We start from the raw sequence: 22,409 nt of genomic DNA on the forward strand, positions 1-22,409 counted from the left end.
CATACATAGACCTAAGTATCAAAAATCCAGCAGGAAATTGAAAAAAAAATTAAAAAGAAGGAATGTGTATGATGCTGTTTCCTCACACTTATCCTTTTAATTGTCATAATTCTGATCTGTGAGTTCACTGTTTTCTGTCATGCAATCAGTGCTGTTGATTAATATGCATAAACATATTATACAAAGATAAGTCAAGACCTTGAGATTTGTAAGGGGGCGGGGGCCGGGGGGGACAACTTTGAAATAGAACAGTTCCAGGCCTGATTTTACCACTTAACAACCTGTGGGGTTTTGGGTAAATTACTTAATGTCTCAGAATCACAGTTTTCTGCTCCATAAAACAGGGCTAATAATATTTATCTCTCAGGTATAAGAAGTGAGTGAACTAATATATACACACACACACACACACACACACACACATATGTATGCATATATATACGTGCATATATATGCTTAGTACAGTGTCTGGCACAAAGTCAATACACTCCACCACTGTTGAGAGTTCCTTTCCCTAATATGGAATGAGACAAAGGAATCTGATTTGCTCACCTATCCAGCATATTTCTCTAACTATGCTAAAATTCATGAGGGATGTAGATTTTTCTTAGATCCTACCCCAAAATGAGCTTATGGTTTAATAGAGTCAGTTAGGTAACTACCTAAATGACTGTAATAAAATATAGAAGATGGTAAGTACCATAAAAAATATAAATAAAGTGATTGCATTTATCTGGGGCATCAGGAAAGGCTCTGTAAAGGTGAAGACATTTCTCTGAATCTTAGCAAATAAGTAGGATTGGACTATTGGAATTGTGAAGCAAGAGGGTTTTTGTTGGTCTAAGTACAGACTTAGGAAGGAGAGTAGTGGAAAAAATGTTTAGTCAAAGATACCACTTATTTTATGGTTGGACACAGGTTGTCTGGGACCCTTGACTATCAGGCTAAGGAACTGAAAAACTTACTCCACTGATGGTATAAAGTAATTAATAGTTTTGATTGACTAACAGAATCAGAATTGTATTTCAAGAGGAAAATAGTTAGCAGTGTGTTGGACAAACTGAAATAGGGAAGAAAGGAATCCTGAAATTATGCTATTCTGCAGTATTTTTTTTAGTACATTGTGCTAAGCATGAGAAATTAATAAAATGTTTGCTTTTTATAAGAGTGAGTAAAGTGGATTGCTCACTAGAAGCTCATAATCCAGTGGCTGTAATAAATAACTAATAAACCATCAATGTATTGTAACAGACACATGCCAAGGACCATATGAACTTTGAAGAAGAGGTTGGTGTTTGGGGCAAGAAGTAGGTTCCCCAGGGAGGAAAAAGTTGAGCTAGGTGTTGAAGGATAGATAGGCATCTGCCAGAAGGCTTCCCAGCAGCACTTGCCTCCATGAACAAAGATACAGATGGTTCACATTCAGGGAATACTTTAACAAAAGGCTCTGAACTGGCAGCCTATTTCTGTTCTGGAACCACATCCTCACACTCTTACCTCCTAAAAGTTTTAACAAAAGCTCTTTTGTTGCCTTCTAGTATTCTAGAATGCTTTCTCTACTGTGAAACCTCAGAGAAAAAGAATTACATTCTTACTAACTTTTACTTTCTTGGGGTCCAGCACATAGTGAGTAACTATCAAATGGTTGGATGGATGATGGATGGATGGGTGTCGTCAATAAGCAAACCTCATGCTTTCCAGCTTTTCATGTTTAACATCTTATAAGGCAATAACAAATCATTAATCTTTTTTGTTTATCTGGTGTTGACCTTCAGAATTCATTGAACAGATCTTTCTGGGTGAAAGCAATTGGATCAGTGCCACTTCTACCAAAGGGCTCCCCACTGTCTTCCTCCTATCCATATATATGTAGTTCTCACAAGGCCACTGGAAAATTAATCTCCTCGAGTGGGTTCTGATTCTCACCCTGTAATCTGAGTTTGGGACCCTCGCTCTGAAGCCCTTTAACCTCCCTGCTTGGTAGACCTCAACTCCACCTCCCAGTAATCACTCATTTTCTCTGTGGCAGTCACCTCTGTCAGAAGCATATTAGAATTGGCCCCACTCTCATTCCACACAGAAAAGGGAACATCCTCTCATATCCCCAGGTCTGATCCCATAGTGAATACAGCGTGCTCTGAAAAATATGATGGCCCTAATGTCTTAAGAATGCTTTGCAAAGGGACTTCTGGTGCTTATGATATTCTTAGGTTCTGAGATTTGGGTCTTTTCAGTCTCCTGATGAGGCTCCAGGTCCTTGCCACTCATGAGCGCTGAGTTTGTGCTCAGTTCTCTTGGCGGAGTATTTTCTCATTTGCACTCCTCCAGCATTGCTTCAGAATCTCGGTCCTCAGAGCATTCCTATTATGTGTGTATCACCCATACTGAAGCATGGATTCCCAGGAATAAAAGCCATGCGTTACTTATCTCTGATCCCTGGCCCCTCGCACAGCACACAGCACATAGCATTTACCGTCTGTAAAAAAAACAAAAGCACAGATTTCTCATCCATAGAAAAAATAAACCTTTAAGTTACCTGACAATAGCCAAAATACAGTTAATAGTCAAGTTTATTGATTTTGTATTTTTCATTTTCATCCAACTGAAATCTCACACACACACACACACACACACTTCTTATCTCCTATCTCTGCCTTATTTTCTTTATAGTACTTTTTAATATGTCATATATATGTTTAATTTTCTATCTTATTAGAACATAAATTCCATGAGGGCAGGGATTGTTTTAATGTTTGGTTCATTGATGTCTCTAGAGAGTCTAACAGTCATAAGACATTTATAGACTAGGCCTTCAATAAATACTTAAGTGAATTGTTTCTATATATTCAAATACAGCCTTAATATGGTATATCTAGGGGGTCAAAAGTATTGCTTTTTGCATTTTTAGGGCGCATGACACTCTTAAGGTATTTGAGGGCTTATTTTCATGGAATGTTTTGTGAAGTATTTCCTGAAGCTTCAAAGTGAAATGCACAGCTTAAAAGAATCAAATAGGTAGGTCTAATCAAGTACGCTACACCTCAAGTTTACCGCAACAGGTATTTTTTGAAATCCATTTTGTGCCAGGTCCATGCATGCAGTAACTGCCTATGCACTGCTCTCAGAAAGCATATGGTAGGAGAGATGAGGCGCTGTGATAGTACTGGCACAAAGGGCGCTAGGGCACCAGCGCCGTGCACAGGAGACACTCTTAGGTGGGAGGGATTAGGGGTGGTGTCATGGAGGCTTCTTGGAATAATTGGCATCTCTGATGAAATATGAGGGACAGATAGGAATCAGCAGGAACATACTGGGCAGACACAGGTCTTTGCTCTTTAGAAACTCACTGTCTAATGGAACAGATGGGTAATACAAGCAGTCAACCATAATACAGTTTGTTATAAGAGTGGTGGTCAAAGTGGTCAAGTGAACTTAGATGAGGAAGAGACTGATGCCCTTAGACAAAAAGAAAAAGAAAATTTCACCATCCCAGGGGAAGTAAAACTTGAGCTAGATACTGAAATACAGTTTGGAATGTATTAGGCAGAAAAAAAAAAACAGCATATAGAGGAATGGAGGCAAGGGAGAGTCTGCATCAGTGGATTTGCTGAGAATTAAGAATGGCTGAACCATAGATAAGGGCAGGAGCACTAAGAGCTGAGACCACAGGTAGGCAGGGACCAGATAAGGACCTTGCTTGCCATGCCAAGTAACTTGAAATTTATTCCAAGAGCAGGGAAGAAAATCGTGATCTTCCTCACCATGGAGGTCACTACCCGTAACACACAGGAAAGGAACAATATGAAGTGATTCAGTTCAGCACTTTCATCTGAAACAAAGACAAGTATATTAGAAAACATCAGAAAGACAGAGTCAGTAAGTCAGTCAGTTAGTTCAGTCGCTCAGTTGTGTCCGACTCTGCGACCCCATGAATCGCAGCACACCAGGCCTCCCTGTCCATCACCAACTCCCGGAGCTCACTCAAACTCTTGTCCGTCGAGTCCGTGATGCCATCCAGCCATCTCATCCTCGGTCGTCCCCTTCTCCTCCTGCCCCCAATCCCTCCCAGCATCAGAGTCTTTTCCAATGAGTCAACTCTTCGCATGAGGTGGCCAAAGTACTGGAGTTTCAGCTTTAGCATCATTCCTTCCAAAGAAATCCCAGGGTTGATCTCCTTCAGAATGGACTGGTTGGATCTCCTTGCAGTCCAAGGGACTCTCAAGAGTCTTCTCCAACACCACAGTTCAAAAGCATCAATTCTTCGGCGCTCAGCTCTCTTTACAGTCCAACTCTCACATCTGTACATGACCACAGGAAAAGCCATAGCCTCGACTAGATGGACCTTTGTTGGCAAAGTAATGTCTCTGCTCTTCAACATGCTATCAAGTAGGAAAAGAAAAAAGAAATGAAGGTAGTAGCATAGGAAGGGTATTTTCTGCTGAAGTTTTAGGGCTTAATTTTATATTCTGTGTGCATTTGGTAAAGAGGAGGCCAGTTGTGGGTAAAGGACCAGTGGAGCTGAGTCAGAGTTTTCCAGGATCTGGTGGTCTCAGCCATGAACTTATCAGAGGCATGCAAGGCATGCACTCACTATTGATGAGGATGTTTGACAATTTCTCCTTTAGTGTACATGGGCCTACTTTTAGCAAACTGACCTTGAGTAGATTAAAGCTACCCAAAGCTTTTCTTTCAACAGTACGTGAACCAAGAACTTCCAGATGTTGAAGCTGAATTTAGAAAAGGCAGAGGAACCAGAGATCAAATTGCCAACATCCACTGGATCATCGAAAAAGCAAGAGAGCTCCAGGAAAACATCTACTTCTGCTTTATTGACTATGCCAACAACAAACTTTGGAAAATTCCTAAAGAGATGGGAATACCAGACCACCTGACCTGCCTCCTGAGAAATCTGTATGCAGGTCAAGAAGCAACAGTTAGAACTGGACATGGAACAACAGACTGGTTTCAAATAGGGAAAGGAGTACATCAAGGCTGTATATTGTCACCCTGCTTATTTAACTTATATGGAGAGTACATCATGAGAAAATGGTGGGCTGGATGAAGCACAAGCTGGAATCAAGATTGCCAGGAGAAATAGCAATAACCTCAGATACGCAGATGATACCACCCTTACGGCAGAAAACGAAGAACTAAAGAGCCTCTTGATGAAAGTGAAAGAGGAGAGTGAAAAAGTTCACTTAAAACTCAACATTCAGAAAACTTAATATCGCTGCATCTGGTCCCATTACTTCATGGCAAATAGATGGAAAAACAATGAAAACAGTGACAGACTTTATTTCTTAATCTTCAAAATCACTGCAGATGGTGACTGCAGCCATGAAATTAAAAGACACTTGCTCCTTGAAAGAAAAATTATGACTAACCTAGATAGCATATTAAAAAGCAGAGACATTACTTTACCAACAAAGGTACGTCTAGTCAAAGCTATGGTTTTTCCAATAGTCATGTATGGATATGAGAGTTGGACTATAAAGAAAGCTGAGCACCCGAGAATTGATGCTTTTGAACTCTGGTGTTGGAGAAGACTCTTGAGAGTCCCTTGGACTGCAAGGAGATCCAACCAGTCTATCCGAAAGGAAATCAGTCCTGAGTATTCATTGGAAGGACTGATGCTGAAACTGAAACTCCAATACTTTGGCCGCCTGATGCAAAGAAATGACTCATTTGAAAAGAACCTGATGCTGAGAAAAATTGAAGGCAGGAGGAGAAGTGGCTGACAGAGGATGAGATGGTTGGATGGCATCACCAACTCAATGGACATGAGTTTGAGTGAGCTCCAGGAGTTGGTGATGGACAGGGAGGCCTGGCGTGCTATAGTCCATGGGATCACAAAGAGTTGGACATGATTGAATGACTGAACTGAACTGAAAGCTTTTCTTCAAGCTATCATCCCGAGTGTTCCTTGGAGCTACAGTGAAACTAAACAGCTGATTAAGTTAACAATTTTTTTTTTAAAGGAAAAGAATGTATGTAGATAATTGCTAAGCCGAGAGATAAATACATGGGGTTTACTATTTACTGTGCCCTTCTGGCACAGTGGTAAAGAATCTGCCTGCAATGTGGGAGACCCAGGTTCCATCCCTGGGTTGGGAAGATCCCTGGAGCAGGGAATGACAACCCACTCCAGTATTGTTGCCTGGAGAATTCCATGGACAGAGGAGCCTGGCCGACTACAGTCCTTGGGGTCACAAAAAGTCGTATGAGCTACTAACGAATGAATGAGCTACTAACACTCACTTTCTAATTTTATGTATTTTATTGATAAAAGTTATACAATAAACACTAATTTTTTTCTTCAGTGATTTGAAGTGCAAGAAACTCAGATAATAGCAATTCAAATGTTTTACCTTCATGAACTAAATTTATTTTCCTTTCCTACAAATATTAAGTATACTGCTGTAGATATCATATGTTGCTTACATGGTACTTCATAAGTATGCTACACATAGAAGAAGTGTGGATTCCTTATTTTTTTTCTTTTTCAGTGGCACCAGTTTTCAGGAACAATATTTCTTTTGACCCTTAGATTCTTTAACAAGCTTCATAACAGGTACCCAACATATCTTCCTATTCTTCAGAGGGCTATTGAGCAATGGTATGGAGAGCCAGCATGTACAACTCCCATCTTAAAACTTATGGCAGAACTGATGCAAAACAGGTAAGAGGTGTGATAGGCAAGTGGAAAAGTAATCCACTATTTGGTAACATGCTTCAGAGACCAGACTTTCCTGCTTAGTGTGTGTGTATTTAAGGCTTAGCAAGAACCCAGGAACCAAAACTTAAGATGATCGGCGAAGTCAATAGAATTAGAGATACAAGGTTGAAAGCTTTGGGGAGAAAGAATTAGGTGTATATGGGGACTCTGGCAACTGGGGGAAAAGTTGGAAGACCACAGCCATCATTACTTAAAAGATTCAAAAGCATGAAATGCAGGAAAGGTGATTTTAACTGTTTCACTGCTTTCTGTAGAGGAGAAAAGGAGCTGAGAGGTCTCTGAGTTGAGATGCTTTATTTTGTGGATGAGGCACCAAGGGCATTTCATGGACATACAGTTTGTCTCAAAAAGCCCTGGGGATTGTCCCTGCTTTGACTTTTAAGGTATCCTTCTTCCTTTGTGCCAAAATGCATATATGTGGTTGATTTATGCACTCACAGTTTTTATTTAAATAGCAACTACAACACTTCTCAGATAATTGCCTGGTTAACCTTGTGATTTGCACGGAGAAGCAGAGATTCGGGTTCTCTGCATATAAATATCAGCAAAGGTGTAGCTAAAAGAGAAACACGGCAATCAGCTAATTGGTTTTAGCACTTTAAAATGTGTCATTATGAATACGGCTTAGCACCAGACTACCTGTCACGTAGCGATCCTGTTTCATCAGTTCCTCTTTGTAAACTGCGTGTCGGAAGGGAGATATCCAGACAGGGAAGGAGTATGGATTGCATCTCTAATTTAATCTCTGGTGCTGAGTGTTTCACAGCAATAATTTAAAAATTTTACAACCAGAGGTGGAAAAAGACCTGGCAAATAAATAAATGTGAGTATTATTCTTTTGAAAGCTGTTAAGTTTTTTTAAAAACTGTTCTCTAGGTGCCTTAAAGACTAAAGGAAGGGTAGCTGTATATTTTATATTAGAAATTTAGTTTTTATTAAATTACTATTTTTCAGCAAGATAATTAATAGTAAATTACTGATAAAACATTTAATACTAAAGGAAAAAAATAATTACATTGTATATTTTATATCTGCCATAGATGGATAATTCATATGTAGCACAATTGTTCTCAGAACTACTTGGCAAAAATCTATATCAGAAGATGTTATCTTGTTTATATTTCTCTGAAACCTAATGTGAATTGTGTACATACATTTCTTTAATTGGAATTGTATGTCAGCCATCAAATGTTTCTAATAGCACTTCTAATAAGTTATAACTGCACTTGATTCTAAAGCATTTTGAAAACACAGGGAGAACTAGCAATGTATTCTATTCCTTAGCAAAGTATCTTTGCTTCCTGGTGTTTCTTTGCTATGATGTGTTTCATATTTTTACTGATCCTTTTAGAAATATATGGTTATTTGTTGAAAGCAGAGCAGCAAGGCAGATTAGAGCCAACTAAAGTCAAAGTGATGTTTAAAAAGCAAATATTATGCCAGGATGGCATGTCAGTCCTTTGCCCTTTTCAGACTGTCCCCCCACCTATCAGAAACTAGGGAAGTAAAATTGTTCTCGTTTCGAACTTCTGGGATTTGTTTCTCTTTACTTGAGCTATGTGCAGTGGAAACTGTAGCCCCGTATGTAATTTAATGTGTTTGAAATATGCTTGAAGTATCAGATGATCCATTATGCATATGAGCAGTATTAAAGGTACTTAGATTTCCTGTTATATTATCATTTGTTTTAAAGATGTATATTAGGCACTACAGGAGATCTCAAGTGTAAATTTCTATACAAGTATCTATATAAACTGACATACTTGGTTTTTTTATTATTATCTATCAGACATTTGCGTGAAAGGAAAGAGGGCTAAGAGGTCTGTAATGTAGGATGTCAGGATATCGTTTTGACAGATAAAAGATGAATTATTTGAATGAGCAAATAAATGAAAATAATTGTCCTAGTATCTTTAGTAAAAAATTAGCACATACATTCTGTCACCACTTGTTTAATGGAATGATACTTTTAAAAAAGGATAATTGTACTGTTGCTACTTGTAATAAATGAGAATTCTGGGTATTTTAATCCTATATTTTGTTTCTTTATCTGTACATATAGTCTAAATTTTTGCTGTACTTCTCAGATCCCAGCGTTTGAATTTTGATGTATCATCTCCTAATGGAATTCTTCTCTTCAGAGAAGCTAGTAAAATGATTTGCACTTATGGTGAGTATCCTTTTCCATATTTGTCTCTGCAATATAACTTTTATCTCTTTGGAGGAAAGAAAGATGTTAGTTATTTTGTTCTTTTGAAACTTCATATCTGTATGAATTTGTGAAGTAGATAACAGGGGTGCAAAAAGCTGGGTAGCTATCATATTGACATCAGGAAAAATAAACAGTATGCCTTTGACTACAGATCTTGCCTGACAAACCTGATGAATTTTCTTTTAGCTAAAACTTTCGTGTCAGGAGCAAAGGGAATGCACTATAGATACAATATTGAGATAGGATATTGAAAAGTTACAGCATATTGAAAACTGCTAAAATTTAAATTAGGGAGTTTAGTATATTGGGTCAAAGCATGCTTAAACCAGTGTGTCACTGACACTGAATTTGGGGGAGATATCCTGGTTCAGTTCAGTCGCTCAGTTGTGTCCGACTGTTTGCGACCCCATGAATCGCAGCACGCCAGGACTCCCTGTCCATCACCAACTCCCGGAGTTCACTCAGATTCACGTCCATCCAGTCAGTGATGCCATCCAGCCATCTCATCCTGGTAAAGAGCAGTAAATGTCTCATTATAGGGAATTTGAGGGCACCATACCCTTAGAATCAGTGTTCTACAGAAATGATTGTCCTATTCAATTATAGTAAAAAAAATTGGTAGTTTTTTTTTTCTGCTTGCCAACTCTGACAGCTTCGTCAATGGAATTCTCAGCTCTCTGAGAACTTTATGTAGCCAGGGAATGCCACAATAGATAAGAATCTTCAGTTGGTGTTCCACACACTGACTGAATACCGATTGCAGGCCGGACTCCTTGCAGGATTCTTCTCCCTGAGAGATGTTTGCCGGGGTCCTTGTTTTCTCTGTCCTCTTCTTTTTTGCCTGTCTGTTCTTCCTTTCCCAGATCAACAGCCAACTCTTATGTTTGGCCTCAGAAGTTGCCTGTGATTCTCATACTTCTGTTTGAATACCTAGAAACAGATTCTACAGAATTTTGTAAAGCTTCTGTTGTGTTTTCAGGGTATATCTAATTCCTTTTAGTGTCTTATCATACAAAGATGTGTGCGTGGACCTTTTTCCAAAAGCATGATGTCTTAGAAAAAACACAGTTTGGGGAGATTAAAAGATCTGAGTACCAGTTCTAGTACCAACACGTATCAATTCCATGACCTTCAGCTAAGACACTACAGCTAAGACACTCCTTGTCCTAGTGTTCTCATGTATAAAATTAGAAGTAATGAATACCTACTGTCCTCTCTGTCTAGTTAGGATTGCTGTGCTAGTCAGTTATGTTCGACTCTTTGTGACCCTGGGGACTGTGGCTTGCTAGGCTCCTCAGTCCACTGAATTCTCCAGGCAAGAATACTGGACTGGGTTGCCCATTCCCTTCTCCAGGGGATCTTCCCGTTCCAGGGATCAAATGCTGGCCTCCTGCGTTGCAGGTGGATTCTTCACTGTCTGCTCCACCAGGGAAGTCTAGAAGGTGCTTATGAGGAGTCAGTTACATAGTGCACAGAAAGGCCTTAGATAAGTTAACTACTGTGTTTACTGTTATGAAGAAATTGAAGCTCATAGAGGTTAAAGATTTGCCAAATAATACATAGTTAGCGAATAGTCAGATGGGAATTTCATTCAAAGTCTGTGTAACTTCAGACAGTAGTCTTTCCATATTTCTTTCTGCCACTTGGGAGTTGCCACATGAAGATTGTACCTAGGGTATTTTTGATGAAGCACTGTTCTTTAAAGTATGGTGATTTTTATCCTAAAACTTAAAGTAAATGAAGGCTCAATAGAAAAATGACCTTCAACTTTGTTACCAGTGACTTTGACCCAGGCACTTTATTACACAGAGTAGCAGAAAAATCTTTTTCAGCTTTCACTAATCCCACATGCTGGCCCTGATCAGCCAAGCTGATTTTGTCTGTCTTTATCTTGTGTAATGTTTTATTACTCACGCTTTTACCTCTGGAGATTCTGATATGCTCATTGAAGAGAGATCCTATGGCTGCCATCCAGGAGTCTGGAAGGTGAGGGGAAAAAAAATGGCTAGAAGGGTACAGTAGAGCCAGCATTATTATTTTCTGGGTAAGCCAAGGTGAAGGAAGGGAAGACCTATGTAGGAAAGAGGCCAGACCACTCTGGGATCCCTGCTGTTCCATCCTCACTGGGCTGCTTCTCTGCTCACCTGCGTGGGCAGTGTTTGTGCTGCTGATGATTGAGGCAGTGCAGTGGGGGAAGGACTCATTTCCAAACGCGCCTGATTTGTTACATATTTCGTAGAATACCTCCACCTCGCTGCTCAATGAGACTGGCAGAAAAATAATACTTTCGATATGCTGTTTTATTTATCTACATTCTGTCATGATATACTTTGATGTAAGTTTTTAATTTTGCTTCAGCTCTCAGCTGCTCTTGCCGTTACAGCTCAGGGTCAGCAATGAGGTTAGCCACAGTAGCACAAAACAATTTCCTGTTTGTGCAGCCCAGGTAACATTTGGATGAGGATTAGATTTTACCACATTTTCTACTAGCCCAAGCCTATTATTTCTAATGAGTTTTAAATTGCTTCAAGAACATGTATTTCAAAATTTAGTGCTATGATCCATTCAGCCCGAGCAACTTAATAAAAGAAATTTCTTTCTTAAATTTTTGGTTAAAATGTTGCATGCAGTGTAATAAATGTTATTACTTTGGAAGCCTACTTCTCAGTTTTAAGAACTGGATGTTTTTTATGCTCAATTTCCATTTGTCTGATCTTTTCTTCCCTTTGCCTCTGGGTAATGGTATCTTTAGTGACATCTATTGGTTGAAGAGTGCACAGAAGGGAAAAATAGTGATTGTCTTTATAAGACTGGCAAGAATGGAACTGCTTTTATTTCTTCCTTAGATGCCTAATTTAAGGAACCTCAATGTGTAAAATATCTAAACTTAAAAAATGGATAGAACAGCTATAATTATTCGCTATACCTAAGAATTTACATCAGGGTTGTTTGAGCAATATATGTTGCAGGTACATTTAAGGTATGGCTTAATACTATGCTTAAATTGAATTTGTAAAGTGATATACAAGCCACTGTTATTTGCTGTGACCTAGAAAACAGACCGGTGGTTTTCCAACTGGGTTCTTCAGAGCCCTAGAGATCCGTGATAATACCACAGAGACCCTGCAGAGGTGGAGGAGGAGAGGACTCTACTGCCACTTCAACCAGAACTGCAGCTATTTATTGTTGCACTAGATTTATTTGCAGTAGGGGTCACCTGCTTAAAGATACTTTTTGATAAAAAGAGCTTGAAAATTACTGGTATGTACTACTAGAAGGATTATGACTTGTATTTATGTTTAAATGATTATAAAAATTTAGCTGAAGGATGTATTGGCCTTGAAATAATTAGAGACTTGATAAAAGGTTACCAGGAGATAACAGTTCTGAAAAACAGATCATCCAGGAACCATGGATATAACCTTACATTCTCTCAGAATCATGGTCAGGGACATAGAACAACAGAGTAATAAGCTCACCAAAGTTTTATGAAGGAGATGGAATGATCAGTACCGTGAGGGTGCCAGGCCTTGAGGAGTACATTTCACAGTGAACCCACGTGTGTTGGACTTGGCCACTTCTGCACACAAGCAAGGAGAAGGCAGTGGCACCCCACTCCAGTACTCTTGCCTGGCAAATCCCATGGGTGGAGGAGCCTGGTAGGCTGCAGTCCATGGAGTCGCTAGGAGTCGAACATGACTGAGCAACTTCACTTTCACTTTTCACTTTCCTGCATTGGAGAAGGAAATGGCAACCCACTCCAGTGTTCTTGCTTGGAGAATCCCAGAGACGGTGGAGCCTCGTGGGCTGCCGTCTCTGGGGTCGCACAAAGTCGGACACGACTGAAGCGACTTAGCAGCAGCAGCAGCACACAAGCAAAAAATGATAAGCAAGTTGTTAAATAAGTAAGGGTGCTCTCCAAACAAGTGCTTAGAGTTCAGTAGATCTTTCAGCCATGCTGCTACTGTTTATCAAGCGTTTACTGTATGTTTGATATTGTGAGAATTAGAGAGGAAGAGAAATACACAAAAAAGAATCTTACTGACTCTTCTCTTAGTTGAGTCCAACAGTGGATTCAGTCAAGTCCATAAAGGATTATAACGTACTGTGCTCACTTTCATGCTTAAGAAGCATACAGAGTGCTATGGGAGCCCAAAAGTTTCTAACTCAAACTGAGGGGCCAGACAAGGAAATAAGAGTAGGGCACAGAAGTTTGAGGAGAGCATTTCAAGCAGGTGATAGCTTTTATAAAACCATATAAATATAAAATATTAAAATAGTCTGTTACTAAACTGAAGGATCTCAGAATTGCTGTATGAAGTAGAAAGTGAAAATTCCTGATTATCTCATCACTCAAAATCTCTTAACAGTTGAGTGTGCACTCTTTGACACTTTTTTATGTGTGCATATACATGTATTATTCCAGAAGTGCTATTATAGTATACTTGCTAATCTGTAATTTGCTATTTTTTACCTATATCATGGCCATTACTTCATACTAACTTGTATATAAATCTACCATATCTCTTTTTTCCTTTGGTTTTTCATTATTTTTTCTGCCTTATCTTTTAAAATAGCTGCAAAGTATTCCATTTTATGGTCATACTATAATTTATGTAACTACTCACCTTTCGGTAAATGTAATTCTTATAAACACGCAATCTTTCACTGTCATGCACTGTTTCAGCAAGCAACTGTGTACCTTCAGCTTCGTGAGCATGACTTATTCAGTAAGTATATATATTGAGAGTAGCGGATATGGTTCCAGACTCTGGGTATATCAGTGAGTAAAACTTAAAAAAAAGTTATTTAGTATGTCAGAAAGTAGTAAGTGCTATGGAAAAAAAAAAAAAGAAGAAGAAGAAAGCAAAGAAAGTGTTAGAAGTGCCAGGGATTGGGAAACATGTTGCAGTATGAAGTACAGTGATCAAAATAGGCATCATTTGAAAAAATGACATTTGAGCCAAGACTTGCAGTCAGTGGGGGGGTTAATTATGCAGATATCTCAGGGAAGAGTGTCCTAGGCTGAAGGAACACCAAGTTTTAGGGTCCTGAGGCAGAAGTGTATCTGGCATGTCGGAATAACCATAGGAATATCAGTAGCTGGAGCAGAGTGAACAAGAGAGAGTAATAACAAAAGCAACGTCATGTAATGTCATATCCTGTATACATTATCAGGACTTTAAATCCAAGGGAAAGAGAAGGACTTTAGAATGGTTTGAGCAGAGGGCTGACATGATTTTATGTCAGCTTTACCACGGTGATGGCAGTGGGGGTAGTGAAAAGTGGTTGGATTCTGCATACATCTGAAAGTAAAACCCAGTTTCTGGATGGACAGGATATATGTATCAGGGATTTTGTCATAAACAACTGGAAAGATGAAGTTACCATTAACTGAGAGGGTAAAGGCTGAAACTGCATATGAGGGGGAAATCAGAAGTTCCCTTTTGACTTCATTGAGCTTGAAGTGTTGATTGTAGACATTCAGGTGGAAGTGTTGAATACAGAGTCGGATATACAAGTCTGAGGATCAGAAGAGGTCTGGTCTAGAAAAACAAATATGGGTCATTAACTCTTTAGGTGATACTTAAAGCTACAAAACAAGAGAGGGTTGCCAGGGTATGGGGTGTGGATTTAGATATAAAAGATTTAGGTTTAAGTTTTAGAGTATTCTGTGTTAGGAGGGAAGGGAGAAGAGGAGGAACCAGCAAACACTGAAGTAAGAGAATAATCAAGAGAGAGTATGTCTAGTCAGCTGTGTCAAAAGCTGCCAGTGAATCGAAGAAGGTGAGGACTAAGAGTTGACCATTACATTTAGGGAAAAGAAGGTTATTAGGAACCTTGAAAAGAGCACTTTTAGTGGAGTAGGTGTAAAAGAGAATCAGGAAAACTGAAGACACAGTTCTTTTAAGAAGATAACAATTCTTTTAAGGAGTTTCGTTACAAAGGGAAGTAGGGCCAAGAGAAGGTTTTGTTTCAAAAGAGAAAGACTGCTTAGGAGAGAAAGGGGGAGTTGCTGTGCTTTGTTCTTAAGCACATAAAAGGAGAGGGGAGCTAGTTCAACAGATTGAGAGGCTGGCTTTCACAGAGACTGTGCCTAAGTGCAAATGCTAGGAGATGGTGAGATATGGTAGTGAACACTGGTTTTGGAATGTATTCCCAAAAGTGGATTTACACAGTTTTAATAAATTTAACCAAATTGCCCTCTAGAATGGTTATAGTAATTCACATTCCCAGCAATTTTCTTAATTTCCCACATGCTTATCAATGCTGCATTGTTTTAATCTTTTTCAACCTGAAAGGGAAATATTATATTCTTTTCCATATCCACAGCTTCGTTTCTGTCTCAAACCACTTACATCCAGGGGGTTTGGCTGGTTTGCAGAGACAGAGTAGGTTGAGCGACCTGAAATAATGTCAGCAAGCTTGCTCCCATAACTGTTCTGATGCTAAATGAAGACATTCAACCTATAGAGCTGTCAGCTAAATATCAAATTAACTTTAAAATTTTAGAGATTAAAAGGGAAAAATAAAAAGTAAATCAGTGTAATAGATTGCTTTATAAACCAGGAAGTAACATTGTTCATACTGTTAATTCTTGCTGGTATAAGAGACAACCACCATATATCTTAGCCCTTGCACCTTTTTTAAAAACTATTATTGGGACTTCCCTAGTAGTCCACTGGTTAAGAATCTGCCTTCCAACACAGGGGAGGCTGATTGGATCTCTGATTGGGGAACTAAGATCCCATGTGCCACAGGGCAACTAAGCCCATATGCCACTACCACTGAGCCCACACCGCAATTCCTGAGCCTGCAACACAACTACTGAGTCCGCAACACAACTCCTGAGCCTGCAAGGCAACTACAGAGCCCACACTGCAACTAGAGAGCCCGCACCGCAACTAGAGAGCCCACACCGCAATCCTGAGCCCGCACCGCAACTAGAGAGCCCGCACTGCAACTAGAGAGCCTGCACCGCAACTAGAGAGCCCACACCGCAACTGGAGAGCCAACACCGCAACTCCTGAGCCCGCATCGCAACTAGAGAGCCCGCGCCACAACTAGAGAGCCCACACCGCAACTAGAGAGCCCACACTGCAACTCCTGAGCCCACACCGCAACTAGAGAGCCCACACCGCAACTCCTGAGCCTGCATCGCAACTAGAGAGCCCACACCGCAACTAGAGAGCCCACACCGCAACTAGAGAGCCCACACCGCAACTAGAGAGCCCACACCGCAATTCCTGAGCCCGCACCGCAACTAGCCCACACTGCAACTCCTGAGCCCACACCGCAACTAGAGAGCCCACACTGCAACTCCTGAGCCCACACTGCAACTAGAGAGCCCACACTGCAACTCCTGAGCCCACACCACAACTAGAGACATGCACCACAACTACTGAGCCCGCTCCACTACTACTGAGCCCACGCCACAACTCCTGAGCCCACACCGCAACTCCTGAGCATGCACCACAACTCCTGAGCCCGCACCGCAACTCCTGAGCATGCACCACAACTCCTGAGCCTGCACCGCAACTCCTGAGCATGCACCACAACTCCTGAGCCCACACCCCAACTCCTGAGCCTGCACTGCAACTCCTGAGCCCACACCACAACTAGAGAGCACACACAACTCCTGAGCCTGCACCGTAATTCGAGAGCCCACACAACTAGAGAGCCCACACCGCAACTCCTGAGCCTGCGCCACTACTACTGAGCCCGCAACGCAACTAGAGAGCCCGCACTGCAACTCCTGAGCCCACACCACAACTAGAGCCATGCTCCACTACTACTGAGCCCGCACCGCAACTCCTGAGCCCGTGCCACTACTACTGAGCCCACGCCACAACTCCTGAGCCCGCACCGCAACTCCTGAGCCCGCACCGCAACCCCTGAGCCCGCACTACAACTAGAGAGCATGCACCACAACTCCTGAGCCTGCACCACAACTCCTGAGCCTGCACCGCAACTCCTGAGCCCACACCGCAACTCCTGAGCCCGCACCGCAACTACTGAGCCCGCGCCACGACTCCTGAGTCTGCGCCACGACTCCTGAGCCCATGCCACGATTCCTGAGCCCGCGCCGCAACTACTGAGCCCGCGCCGCAACTACTGAGCCCACACCGCGACTCCTGAGCCTGCGCTGCGACTCCTGAGCCCGCAAGCCGTTAACTAGAGAGAAGCGTGATGACACAATGAAGAGCTGCCGTGCGTGTCCCGCAGCCAAGACCTGATGCAGCCAAATGAATAAATAGTGTTTTACAATGTGTTCTTCTGAGGGCACAGAGAAATGATAGAGTGTGGGCCAAAGATCCACACTGTGAAGCTCTACAGCCAGTTCTCTTTCGAAAAAATAGAGGGAACGTGGTCAAATAAATACTTATTTTGAATTATGTATTAGAAGAAAGTGACATTATTCTACACCAGACACACTCAGCTTTACCACCTCCTCTTTTTCAGGCCATAGCTCCCCATGTCTGACCTAACTGGCTAATAGACTGCAGAGAGAAAAGAGCCCTTACTACTGTGTATGGCTATAGTTTACATGAACACTGTGCTGGTTACTGGGGTACACATTTTACATATGCTATCTCCTTCACTCCACATAAGAGCCTTGTGAGTTATAAGTGCTGTTACTGTAATTGCTCCCAGTTATGACAGATATAGTCGGTGGGAAACAGTTTAAGATTTCCCTTTTGATTCTAAACTTTGGAAGTCTCTAATTTCAGTACAGAAAGTGTATCATTTCTTTTTTACAAGTGGCAACTGTTACTGGCTTCAGTGGCTGCCTTCCTCACCCAGCAGTCCATCAGTGTAATAAAGATCTCCCTCTTAGGAAGGAAGAAAATGGGACTTTATAGGGTGGGGTGGAATAGGGAAGGCAAAGAGGAACATTAAAACAAAATCTGAACTTGATCACTTTTGTTTAGAGCAATGTGAGTCTAACTGCTAGATTTTAAGCTTTTTGAGGGCAGGGACTCCAATTTCAGTAAGGATTGTTGAATAACATAAATTGAATAACGCTGACGGGGTGAATAAATGATGTGGGCATGCCTTCTCTTCTGTAGTCATTTATAGCCACCATGGAATGCAAAACCACTGGAGCATGATGAAATATAGTTTCCTCTTTCAAAAGTTTTACTCATTCCACTTTTTCAAGGTCATAATGGTATGCTAATTACTGATTTAATTAACACAGGTGTGTCTGAAATAGTCCAAAAGACATGTAGGCCAGATTGCAACTTCAATACGAGATAAAAGTTGTGATTCTAAATAATTAATCCTTCTTTACTATAGGTTGTCTAGTCTTTTAGAATCAAACATTTTCTCCCAACACAGTTCTTAGTCTACCTATTACATTTTGTGCTGAAGAATATAGGATCTCCATCTGCTATTCAGCTCTCAAATCTGCCTTGTGTGGAAATTATGTTAGCTTTGGCGTCTTCAAGTTGTATGGGGACAACCACTTTGACAATGTACTCCAAGCCTTTGTCAAAATGCTGCTGTCAGTGTGCCACAGTGACTAGCAATCCTGTATCATGGGAGTCTTTGTATGAAATGTGAAGTCACACCACCACAGGCATAGAATTGTTACAATGAAGCCTGACTTCCCTGGTGGCTCAGACAGTAAAGCGTCTGTCTACAATGCAGGAGACCCAGGTTCGATCCCTGGGTTGGGAAGATCCCCTAGAGAAGGAAATGGCAATCCACTCTAGTACTACTGCCTGGAAAATCCCATGGACAGAAGAGCCTGGTAGGCTACAGTCGCAAAGAGTAGGACACGACTGAGCGACTTCACTTTCACTTTCACTTTCCCCATAAGGACCTCAGCATAGGAAGTCCCCAGAAGATGACCTACTTTTCTGTTTGACCCTAGCCTCCTTAACTCAAAATGTGTAAACCACCACCACTACCACCAAATTATCCAGCTTTTTCCATCACATGCAGGCAGTGCTTTTCTTTCCCGGGAAAGGGAAGGGGACAGGGAACATGTATCTTGATTTAGATTGGAGGCGAAGGTGGTAAAGCAGTGGTTGAGAACTGGCCTCTCCTGCAGCTCCCTGCTCTTTCAGGCCTCCATGCCTGAGCACATAATCTCTGGAATACTCTTCTCTCCCTTCAAGTCCATCTGAGAGGTTGTGATTGATCACTGAGAAGCAACCTGTTCTGTGAAGCCTTTCCTACCCTGCTGTCCTGCCCAAGCAAAGCCAGTCTCTTCTATCCCCATAAAATCTTGACATATGTCTCTGATAGTGTTTGTCACATTGTATGGAATTACTTGTTTACAAATCTGTTCTCCCACCAGTAGCTATTAAGGAAATACTATCATATTGAGTTGAAACTTGCCATATCTTTCTAAGGGAAGTTAGGATGAGATCATGAGAGACGGTACAGAATGTGGTATGGAGTAAATTCCAAGATATGCCTCAGCCAACACAGTGGTGGTGTCATTCAGATGTATAAATTATATAGGCAAAGCCAATGGGCTTCTAAGGATTCACAGAAAGAAAAAAAACAAAACGTGTATGAAGCTGTTTCAGAAAGGCAGATAAGGGCAGGAAACCGTCACCTTGGCCTGGTCCTGCTTCTTACTCTGCTAGAATGAGTGGTCCTTCTTAGCCTCCTAGTGAGCATACGGTTTTCATAGTATTCATAGCAGTCGAGATTCAGACAGGGAAAGCAAACGCTGTGACCCTGATGGGACAGGAGGTTTATTTTAGGAATTAGACGTTGTACTGTCTTGGGCAGAGATGGCAAGATGGACCTCCAAGGGGGGCATTGGAAGTCCAGGAGAAGAATCACTAATCAGGCCTCCTGAAATAATGGCATGGTGTACAAGTTGAAACTGGCAAGGACATCTAAAAGCTGGAGACACCCAGCTGCTAGGGTGAGACCCTGAAAGACTGGAGTGAGGGGGACTGGTGTAGTGGTTTGGACTCAATGGAAGGCTGTTGCCTCTGTATAGCTGCCGCTCTGCACATTTGCTGCCAAGCACTTGGAGGTCGGCTTGGGGTCATCGGTCAGCAGGGCTTGCAGTTCTTCACACAGAGCAGGGAAAAGCAAGGACAAACTAAAACCCAAAGGTATTTCTACATCTTTTTCTCACAGCCTCTAATCACAACAACCTTCAGAAAGTCCTAGCTGCTACTTCACTTTCATCTTCCAAATCTCATATAGATTTCTCTTTTGCTCAATTCTAGCCCACAACTGTACAGGGAAATGAGTTCTGGGAAACTTAATTCTTATTTAGCCCAATAGACACAGTACAGAACCACAACAGTAAGCCTCTAAATTTTGTAAATTGAATTTAGTTTCAATTTTAGAAGTGTTACTTACTTGAACAGGAAAAAGCAGAGCTAAGAAACATATATGACTTTATAATTTTTCACAAAGCATTCTTGGATATTGTCTAGTAATATGCCTTACTAGCACACATTTCAGAAAGAGAAATTGTTGGTTGTAAATGCTAACCAGAAAAACTGTAACATAATTATATAAACATTACTTTGTTTTTGATGGTCAAACATAGACTTTAAGTACAGTTTTTAAATGATCATCTCTTTAGGTCTTCTGAAAACGGACCTAAGGAGAAAAGGGAGGTAACATTTACTGTGTACTATGCCAAGAATTTATGTGTCTTATTTCATTTACTTCATGTCCCAAACCTGTGATCCTCCTAAAAGTGAAGTAGCTCAATATCGAGTTCATGTGAAAAAGCTGAAAATTTGAAAATTCACCCCAGAATTTAGAGTAACTTATATATCTAAGTTATCTTTTCCTGACTTAGTTGGTTATTTATTCCTACTTTTTTCACTTCTTATTGAAGAAGAGATAATGTAAATATTCAAGTATATAAACTAATCTTTAGTATAACTCAATGAATTTTTATGTATCTACATATATATTCATGTAATCACCATCCAGACAAAAATATCAAACTTCTCCAGTACCTTTGATTGATTTTCACTGGGCCATTTGTACTTCCCATATAAACTGCCTTATGCATTCATATTTTTCATTATATGGACAGTGTGAATCTTGGAACAACGGTAGGGGAACGTGAACAATAGCAGTGAGGTGAGAATGTTGAATATGTGCCTCGCAACTGCTTTGAATGACATCTACTTATGGCACTTTCTCGTTCTGCTTTCACCCTGAAACAGGCAATCAGATCCTGTCCCTTGGGAGCCTCTCAAAAGATCAGATTTATCCAACGAAACTCAAGGGCATCTCCATCTGCTATTCAGCTCTCAAATCTGCCTTGTGTGGAAATTATGTCAGCTTTGGCGTCTTCAAGTTGTATGGGGACAACCACTTTGACAATGTACTCCAAGCCTTTGTCAAAATGCTGCTCTCAGTGTCCCACAGTGACTTGCTAGTAAGCAATCCTGTATCATGGGAGTCTCTGTATGAAATGTGAAGTCACACCACCAGGCATAGAATTGTTACAGTGAAGCCCGAGAAGTTAGAACAGCACTAGATCATTTTATGTTTTAGGGCAGCATTTGATTTAGCTTAAAGAATTAGAACAACTTTAGTGGCTGTCTTTATATAATTAAATGTGTAGTTTTGAAAACTGCATCTTCTGACAAATTGGTCATCTAGAGTGTTCCGAGTTCTGTGTCTACAGAAAGTGTAATTAGCAATTTCAACTAACTGCTTACAGCTGTGCTCACAATTCAGAAAGGGTCTGTGTTTCCTGGGGCAGAAATCCCGGATGACTACAGGATCTTCTTCCTTCCCTTCTGCTCTGCCTACTCCCATGCTGCTCGGCTTTCCTTTCCCTTAACATTCTGATGTGGTGGACAGAGTGCTAAACTAGAAGTTGGGCAACCTGGTATATAGTCTCAACTCTGCCACTCACTGGTCATTTACCTTGAATAAATCACCTTCTCTATTTCTCCAGGCTTCAATTTCCTCACCTCTAAAATGAGTAAATTAAACAAAGTGATCTCTAGGTCCCTTTTCTACCCTACTGTCTAGTTTTAGTGATTTATGTCAGTAGTTTTCAAACTTTAAAGCCCATCAGAATCACCTGGGGTGCTTGCTGGAATTCAAATTTCCAGGCTCCTCCACTGAGCTGTGTCATTATCAGACTTTTTTTTTAAAATATCTCTGCCTGATTACACAAAAGCTAATATATGCCCAGCTTGGTTGCAGTAATTGCTTCAGTAACACAGCTAAACTTATGCTCAGGCTTTCCCACCTGCCCAAGACTACAAGTAAGATCCGGGGGCCTGCATTAGTCATCCTGTACGAGAAATGCTTCTTGACATTCTAATGGACTAGTGGTACCCTCCTCCACCTTTCTAAGCTAGTCTTCATAAAACCACATCTTCGGAATTCCCTAGCAGTTCAGTGGTTAAGACTCTGCAGTTTCACTGCCAAGGACCCAGGTTCAGTCCCTAGTCAGGGAACTAAGATGCTGTAAGCAATGCAGCATGGCCCAAAAAACCC

At 41.0% G+C, this 22,409-nt stretch overlaps 1 protein-coding gene across 1 annotated transcript in view; it reads left to right on the forward strand.

The window, feature by feature from the left end:
* The window catches only part of RANBP17 (RAN binding protein 17), a 347,799-nt gene that overhangs the window by 273,519 nt on the left and 51,871 nt on the right, over window positions 1-22,409 (forward strand). The window contains exons 22-24 of the mRNA XM_052659359.1: window positions 6,572-6,679; window positions 8,824-8,906; window positions 21,116-21,330. Of these exons, the coding sequence (XP_052515319.1) occupies window positions 6,572-6,679; window positions 8,824-8,906; window positions 21,116-21,330 (406 nt within the window). The remainder of the gene's footprint in view (window positions 1-6,571; window positions 6,680-8,823; window positions 8,907-21,115; window positions 21,331-22,409) is intronic.

The sequence above is a fragment of the Budorcas taxicolor genome, chromosome 20, assembly GCF_023091745.1.
Source record: "Budorcas taxicolor isolate Tak-1 chromosome 20, Takin1.1, whole genome shotgun sequence".
Classification (NCBI taxonomy): Eukaryota; Metazoa; Chordata; class Mammalia; order Artiodactyla; family Bovidae; genus Budorcas; species Budorcas taxicolor.